This window comes from Lactuca serriola, chromosome 1 (assembly GCF_051521515.1).
Source record: "Lactuca serriola cultivar US96UC23 chromosome 1, Lser_US96UC23_V15, whole genome shotgun sequence".
NCBI lineage: Eukaryota > Viridiplantae > Streptophyta > Magnoliopsida > Asterales > Asteraceae > Lactuca > Lactuca serriola.
The window spans coordinates 14,465,070-14,473,471 of NC_136408.1; the positions used below are offsets into that span (position 1 = coordinate 14,465,070).

Here is an 8,402-nt window from a genome sequence, read left to right on the forward strand (position 1 = left end):
AACAATTCAAGTGAATCCAGAATTAATGAGGAAATCAATGGCTTCCAAAATTGACGATTTTAGTTAGTTTTACCATAATCACCTTCAAGAATTCGATTTTTCCACTATATTCCTACTTGTAAAATCCGAGATGTAGTCTTTCGTTTTAGGGTTGGCCGTTAGCAGAACCCCTAGCTAGGGGCTCTGCCCCTTCAACCCTAGTAGGGGCGTTGCCCCTAAACTCCACCAAAGGGGCGCTGCCCCTTTGGAAACCCTGAACTCAGGGGTGCTACCTCTGGACCCCTGACTTGTCGTCGAACCAGCTTCTAATTCGATCTTATAAGTGCGTGCATTCCGCACATACCCAAACATATATTAAAGTACAAATTACGAAGCCCGTTAGCTCACATATAAGTTCCAATTACACAAAATGTCCTAGTGACACTAAATCACCAACAACGAATAGGTAAACCATTGCCAATAGGAACATATTTTTTTTGCTATTATTGCTAAAAGAATGGAGTTTACGTATGTCCGAAGCCAAATGTGATGTAGACCCGGTGTCCATGTACCAAGGGGTCATGAGTGTCATTGATGGACTTGGTGTTCATCTTAATATTCAAACCCTAATAACAATTCCATCATCTTAATTGAATGAACCGTAAGAATAACAAACAATGTCTACTCAGAACTGAAGAACGCTAAGCATGTATTTCTTCTTACATCATGCATTTGCAAATATTAGTAAATTAGCAAACTCTAACATAATTCTGTTGATATAAAGAATAACATGGAACAATGAGAAATCACAACTGAATACACAAATGATAAAACATAGAGAAAGAGAAATTCCATAAGGATAGAGGATAATAGTACAGAAAAATACAACATTTTCCAAGACTACCATAATCTAGCTATTGTAATTATGATTTTATTTTATGTCCCTCTTGATTTCCTGAAGATTATTGGTACTAAACTAACATAGCGTTCTCAAACAGTAACCTCCTACCATTAGAAGGATCAGGTCCAGGATCTCGAACTGCAGGACCCCTCTGACTAACTGCATGGGAGAAAGAAATTGGTATGAATTCATAAACACAATAAAAAATATCTAGTAATTTCGATTAAATGATAACTAAAGTGTGCTTAGAAGCACTACCATGCCTAGGAGAGAGGGAGCAAGAGTAAAAAGGTAAACTGCACTCTTTGGCCCACACACACCAAACCCGCCCAAGGCCAATCATGTGGGGGATAAATCGTGGAGCACTTTTGGGTGCAAAGTTTATAAATCGTGGACCACTAATAACATTTTGGGCGCAAAGTTTCAACTTTCAACTTTGAACCTCTTTTATGGAGTTCCCCACCTTAACTGTTATGTTCCCATTATAAGCGAGACTAGCAATTAAGTAGCAACAACGACAAAAACATAACATTTGAACCGATTAACACCAAACTCGATACATAACATTTGAACCAATTAACACCAAACTAGATGCTTGGCTGCAATTAATGCCAAGAAATTAGTTTTAACGGAACTGAATGATCATATTGCATATATTTACCTGACACATTTGCAGAAGCCAAAATAATACTAAAGATCAAGAGCATACAAGAAGCAAGAGTAATCAAGAGCCTGGACTCGATAGACAACTTCATTATGTAATAGTTTGTTGGTATTGCTTTTTGACCTTTTTGTGGCTGTATATATACACACATAGGTTCAAGTGTTATGCAATGCAACATTGGTTTCCAGTTTCCTCGAAATACCAAACATTAAATTTCTAGAAGATATTTGAAGTCAACAAAACTACAAAAGTACCAAAACCTTGGTATTGACTGTCACGATAATTTTGCCCTTCATTTCACATTGTGGCAATGACTTAGAAATTTCGCTCTTTATGTCGTTATCAGAAGATTAAATGGATGTTAGTTAATGGTCATATTTTCTTAAAAGTAATATAGCATACAGAGTTAATAACAAGAATGGTCCTTGGTGTACCAAAATTGCAAGTTTCGTTTAACATGCTGTTTTTGTTTCAAATTGGTCCCTAACTTTAGTTTTTGTTTTGTTATTGGAAAAACTAATAAACTAATCCTTTTATCTTTTTATCAATTGAATAACAAACTTGTTTAAACCTTTCAAATTCGGAATTTTAGACGGTAAAAAAGCTTGAGCATGTTTGAAGTGATTTTTATGAAAAAAACACTACTACAAAAAAGAGCCTTACCGATGGCCAAAACCGTCAGTAATCCGTCGCTTATAGGCTATACCGACGGAATTGCAACAGATCAAAATCCATCGGTATATTCTTGTCGCTAATTGTTTGTAACGGATTTCTAACGGCTACAACAAATTTTTTGCGACAGATTTTTCCGTCGGTAATTAGTAACCGATCACCAACGGAAATATTTTTGCAATGGACTACCAACGAATGCGTTTGTAACAGACTGCCGACGGAATAGCTAAGTAACAGATTACCGATAGAATAGCTAGGTAATGTATATATACAACATTTTTACTGACAGATTTCCATCACTAACCCATCGCTAATAGTGATTTTAATTTTAAAAAATAATAATAATATAATTTTACATGAAAATTCGTACTTTTTACTATAGTAAAAAAAACAATATACATATATATATATATATATATATATATATATATATATATATATATATATATATATAATAAAACAAACAAATTCAGAAAAACCTAATAGAAATTTCTAAACATATTTGGTGATCAACTAGGGAAGAACCCCGCGTTGCGGGGTTGGAAACGCCAAGGAAGTGGAAGGAACATGAAGATTTCATTGAGTAACTTTGTAAAGGACTATGATATTTAAATATGAAAATGCAACAAATAACAATCTACTTTGGTGTGCCACTACCAAGTGAATGACCAAAAATCTGAAAAAATAAATACAAAACGGCTCATAACAGAACAAACAAAATAGCTTTAATGTATACAATTTAGTGGAGTGATATAGCTCTCTATTTGAATTGTTAATTATGTAACTATAACACCATTAATAACCCATACTTGAATAGTTAGTTTATTTAGCATTTTGAAGAAATTAGCTACTGACAATCCAAAATAGTAAATAGAACATGGGTCATATCCAATCCAAGTATGTTTAACACCACTGGTCCATATGCACAAAAATCTCTCTAAATCTTTGAACAACGAATTATCACTTATTTTCAGTTGTATGATCAAACACACACCACCATAGTCTGCAATCAAGTTACTTTTTATATTGGATGGTAAAAAATTAATAAATTAAAATGCAAAACATGGATTTGAATTATTTACAACTTCAGGTTAAAAACATAGTAAATTAGCTTTAAAAATATTAGATGTAACAATAGCTGATCTCAAAACATACTTCACTCCTTTTATAACATTTCTTGTTTGGTCTCTGCGTCTCTTGCATCTCTGGTATGTTTTCAGTTGTTCCATTGTCAAACTACACGGAACCTGATAACGTATGATGTTGAAAAGTCATTCCTATTTCCTAATAATAATAAAAAAATAATTAGTTATACCTACAAAGGGTGTGAATATCAACTCTTGTAAGGAAGCCTCTTCAATAAGATCTAAACATCAGAAACGATATGTAATTCCCTATGGAGTGCCTTTGTTTTCAAGGGCTAGAACAAAGTCAAGAAAACTCTCAAAGTCCATCTCCCGAGCATTTCCTCTTCCCGTTTTACCCCTATGCACATGCTCATCAAAAGCTATTAAAAAAAATTAATATCACAAGTCATTTAAAAAAATATATAAATCATCAGATTAAAAAAATAAAGATAAAATAAGAATGTACAAATTCTTACTTACCCCACTCGATAAAAATATATGTGAGTGTCCCGTTTGCATACTCTCGAAGCTCTTGCTTGCTCAGTGTTCCGTTCATATCTTTATCAAGTGCAAGGAACATATCTGTAGTGTACATGAAAATATGATGAGGGTAGTTTCGTCTTTTTATATAGAATCGAATTGTATCCTCTTCCTCCCATTAGGATATATGAAATCCATCAAAAATGAAATTAAATTCTGCCTACTTGGTATATAAATTTTTGTTTCATTAAGTATATAGCGAAGGTATTTTGGTCTTTTGGAGACTGGATATGGTTACCACATACACAGTCTGAGGGTGGAGATGTTAGAACATGGATTAGAGTTGATTTCCCACCTCCAGTTGTCTTCCTTCCAAAGCTCAGGTGACAGACTAACAGGAACACTGGAAACACAGATTCCATTCGTCTCGTCCAAGAAAGCAGATCCCAATTGGCTACAAAGATAAAAGAAGTATATTTTATATTCAAGATCACATAATGTTATGGCGTGCTGAAGCTTTGATTAATAGGTGCAGAAAATGCCAAAATCCACAAAATAAACAGTAATTATACTTTGCTACTTGCATAATCCTGCTCATAAGTAATCAAGTGTGCAGAGTGAGAGTAAGAACCGGAATAACAATTCTAGTTGTTACAAATTACTTCATTATTTCAATTTAAATGCATGAGAGTAGAAGTAGATCACCATTTATATAATCACATTCACCGTTAAATAGCATGCAAAACTGGGACGACGGATTTCATATATCTTTGACTAAAGTTTCCAATTGGTTCCACAAAATCTACGAATTATCAATATCACAATCATGCCCAATGCGAGTGCAAGTGGTGGATAATGGACAATTCTAGCTCAAAATATTTAAAAAGATGAACAAAATTACCTTATTAAGCAAAAAATCAGGAAAAATTTGGGAACCCTAGAATTCACCCAACCCACATCATCCTCATACGCATAAATTTTATTTTCAACAGAATCGTGTTCCATTGACAGAATTTCAACTTCAAAATCGACAACAAAATGAGTATTAACTAAATGGACAATGTAATTGCAGTCTGCGACGATTAATAAATGGAGAGTCTATCAAAATTGGGAATTTTGTCAATAGCTAGAAGTTACCTCGAGGATAATGGCGTCGGAATCGGTAACGGTGGAAGGGCCGTCTATATCCGGAGGAGAAGAAGAAGCCGATGAGAGATATCAAAGTAACAGCAATTGAATGTCGCCATCTCTGATTCGCCATGACTGTAGGCGAAATCGGAGTAAGGTATGATTGGTACTTTAGCTTTGATGGAGGCGGTAACGACATGGACGGGGACAGGGAGGAGGGAGGGTGAGGAATCGTCTAAGATGAGAAGATAATTAGAGGAGGAGAAGGTGTAATCATCGGGATCAGGCGACGATTTGAAGAGGCCGACATGAGTGAGTAGGAAGGGAAGATCAAGTGAGAGGTGATGGAGGGAAGTAAAAAAGAAGCGGTGGATTGGATCGCTGGATGTTGAGTGAGTGACAGCATGGTTATTTCTATTGGGTGTTGTAGCGGTGGACAACACATCTAAACACGTGGCTTTGAAGATACACGAAAGAGAAAATCCCCAATACATTAAAACAATTGTGCTTACAACAAAGCAAAGAAAAAACCGAAGAAAATATACATCTCAGCCAATGAAATCCAAGAACTGTTCAAGTGGATGTTCTAAATTAGTAAGTATATAAATGACAACATGCTTGCAAATATTAAATCCTAATATACACGACACATTAATCATAGGCATATATGCATTTTTGCAAGTTCTCCATAACCAAATTCACTGAATTAATCCACAATACACAAATGACCATATGTCTAATTAACATGAAAATTTCCAAAAAAAAAAATACTAAATAAACCAAGAAATAAACTGTAGCTAACTTGTACATAGACCTAACAATGAAGCGGGTTTGGAGCGAATCGACCTTGATCCAAACCCTTTTAACAAATTTCAAAATCCGATCCAAACCCGCTCCGTAACCCGCAGGGTTTTAAATAATCAGACCCATACCCTTATCCACCGAATTAACGAATATCCAAACTCGCCCCATTGCTTGTTTTTAGATAATATTAGTAATTAGCATAATTTTCGTTCCCTGTGTTCGATACCCTGCTTGCTAAACTATACCACCAATCGACAGGTTCACTGCTTTTTGTGCATTTAATTTAAATTTAAAAAGTAGGATTAAAACTAGTGCATTCCACACACATCAAGTAATATTTGGTAAATTAAAAATGAAAATTTTGGCTAGAAATTTGAGGTGTTACAATTTGGTATCAGAGCCTTGGTTTGAGGGATTCGGGCACACCCTCGGCTATGCCTAGACTCAAACTGAGGAGTTGATAACTTTTCCATAAGAAATGATTTTTCATCACACGATTTTCCAAGGAAATAAAAGAGTTTTGAAAGCAGGTCCAAAGCGGTGTGTATAATCAGCCAGAGCCCGAGCGGTGATTTCCCAAAATACCCTTACTTGCTTATGTGTTGTTATTATGAGCTGATAGAATTGCATGCTAGTTTAGGGCTAGGAATCTGCTCAGTATTGCATGCTAGTGTGTCTGCTTAAGAGAGATGCTCTTATGCTTGTTACGTGAGCTAGTAGTGTTGCATGCTTATGATTAGAGATCTGTTGGAAATGTGAGGTAGGATTGCCTGAGTTCAGCGATGCCTTTTGTGCTGTGGATGGAGCATTTGGGGTTGTATGCTAGAGTGGTTTTATGTGCCGGTGGAGGTTTCTTGATGTCCGAATGTTGCTTGCTTTGTGCTTTTAGAGACTTCCATTAAAACCGAATAACTATTAATTGAGTACGCTAGGTTACGTGTTTCATGGAGTAGATAATTTTTTAGAAGGTTAGATTTTTGCTCTGTTGGGCGGCTCTCGGGTGAGTCTAGTCGTTGTAGGGTGGGATCTTGTAGTCGAAGAATTATCTGTTGGAATAGTGTCCAAGGTCATTAACTATTGGTAATATTTCTAATAATAATAGGTTCCTTTTGGGTTGCCCTCAAGACCCAAATTGAGTAGAATAAATAAAGGAGAAATTAGTTTATTAATTATTATGGTTAATAATTAATTAGAAACTAATTGGAAATATATTTTGAGAATTAATTAATAGTTTAATTAATTAAAGGGTTGAATGTTCATTAATCGATAGTTGGTTAATCAAAAATGTTCCAGAACCTTATGGAATTAGGTTTGGATGAAAATCACTCCATCCCACATGGGAAAGGAGTGAAATTTCATGGTGAGGCCTCCATCCCACATGGGAAGGAGTACTAAACCCTAGGAGGGATCTAAGGCTATAAATAGGGCCTTAGGGATTTCATTCCTCCTTGCACCTTGGCTTGAAGTATTCGCCAACCCTTCTTCCTCCCCCTCTTAGGGAAGATTTCTAACCCCTTTGGGTTTGTGAAATTGAACATTTCTCCTAGTTATTTTTATTCCACTCTTTGGTCTCATTGGGTGTGATACCATTAGATGGATTCTGGTTTGGGTCCTTTCATCCAAGCAACTTCATGGAGGTTCATGATCTCAAGCATAGAGATCAAGGGCTACATAAGAGGTATGTTTTCTTACTTATGTTTTAGTTTTCTAGGTTTGATGTAATTAGCATGAAGCCATAGATCCATAGGATGCATGTACACTTAGGTATATCGTTATTTTGATTTTTTCGCTGCCTAGTTTTAGAGTGTATTTTTTGCGTAGTAATCCCAACAGTGGTATCAAAGCCATTGGTTCATGGTTACTTTCACCCTAGATGCATGTTTTCTGTAAAAACTTGTTTGGAACTGAATGGAAGAAGAATAATTGAAAATTTCGTAATGTGTTAAAACCCTAGTCGCAGCTCACGACGTGAGAGTAGGAGCTCACAACGTGAGCTCAACATAATCAAAATTTCGGATTTTTTTGCCATTTTCAAATATGAAGGTTTATTAAATATGGATAAATACCTAAATTTAAATTGTTTTTTAATCTTAAAAATTGATAAATATTATTTAAATGTGTTTATTTGAATTTGAATATTTATTTGATAATTGATATATATTATTTAAATGTGTTTATTTGAATTTGAATATTTATCTGTTATTTGAATAATGAATTTAAATATTTAATATTTTTATAATAGAGATTTATAAATTTGAATATTACACCCTTATGATTTATTAATTGTTACATTGCGTCCTAGCAATTAATTAGAATTAATAATAGACAACTAAATTTAAAGAGTTTTAAATTTACCCCTTGTATTTATATATATTAGAATTGTGTCTACTATATGTATAAGAAAGTTACAACATGCGCTCTCGCGTGTTTAAATATTGACATGGTCAGTCTTACCGTGACTAGGCTCACCTATTCTAATGTAGGGGTTTAAGGAGGTCTCTTTGATTCCTAATGAGGTCGGTTTTTAATATGTTTCGCGCTTACCACCCTCACCGCCCTATTGCATTTTGAGAATGGAGTTACCGAAAGGGTTTGATAGTGATAATGGTCAATCTAAGAGTATTCTAAATACAAATATAAAAAAAAT

At 34.8% G+C, this 8,402-nt stretch overlaps 1 protein-coding gene and 1 long non-coding RNA gene across 3 annotated transcripts; both read right to left on the reverse strand.

The window, feature by feature from the left end:
• Positions 1-814: 814 nt before the first annotated feature.
• Positions 815-1,691, reverse strand: LOC145067573 (uncharacterized). The gene is made up of 2 exons (XR_013688860.1): positions 1,542-1,691; positions 815-1,039 (listed from the first exon to the last, which is right to left on the reverse strand). It is a non-coding gene; the product is annotated as an uncharacterized LOC145067573 (long non-coding RNA).
• A 1,538-nt stretch (positions 1,692-3,229) lies between these two features.
• LOC145067579 (putative serine/threonine-protein phosphatase 2A regulatory subunit B'' subunit TON2) lies at positions 3,230-5,390 on the reverse strand. Of its 2 annotated transcripts, none has more exons than XR_013688861.1 (5): positions 4,961-5,389; positions 4,179-4,277; positions 3,824-3,925; positions 3,536-3,723; positions 3,230-3,463 (listed from the first exon to the last, which is right to left on the reverse strand). XR_013688861.1 is itself a non-coding variant. In XM_079014690.1 (5 exons), exons 1-5 carry the CDS (start codon positions 5,148-5,150, stop codon positions 3,611-3,613), a joined length of 672 nt encoding a protein of 223 aa, XP_078870816.1. In that variant the 5' UTR covers positions 5,151-5,390; the 3' UTR covers positions 3,230-3,610. The 2 variants fall into 2 exon arrangements, 1 of the variants encoding a protein (XP_078870816.1); XM_079014690.1 differs by adding an exon at positions 4,725-4,842 and having other exon boundaries at positions 3,230-3,723; positions 4,129-4,277; positions 4,961-5,390.
• Positions 5,391-8,402: the final 3,012 nt, after the last annotated feature.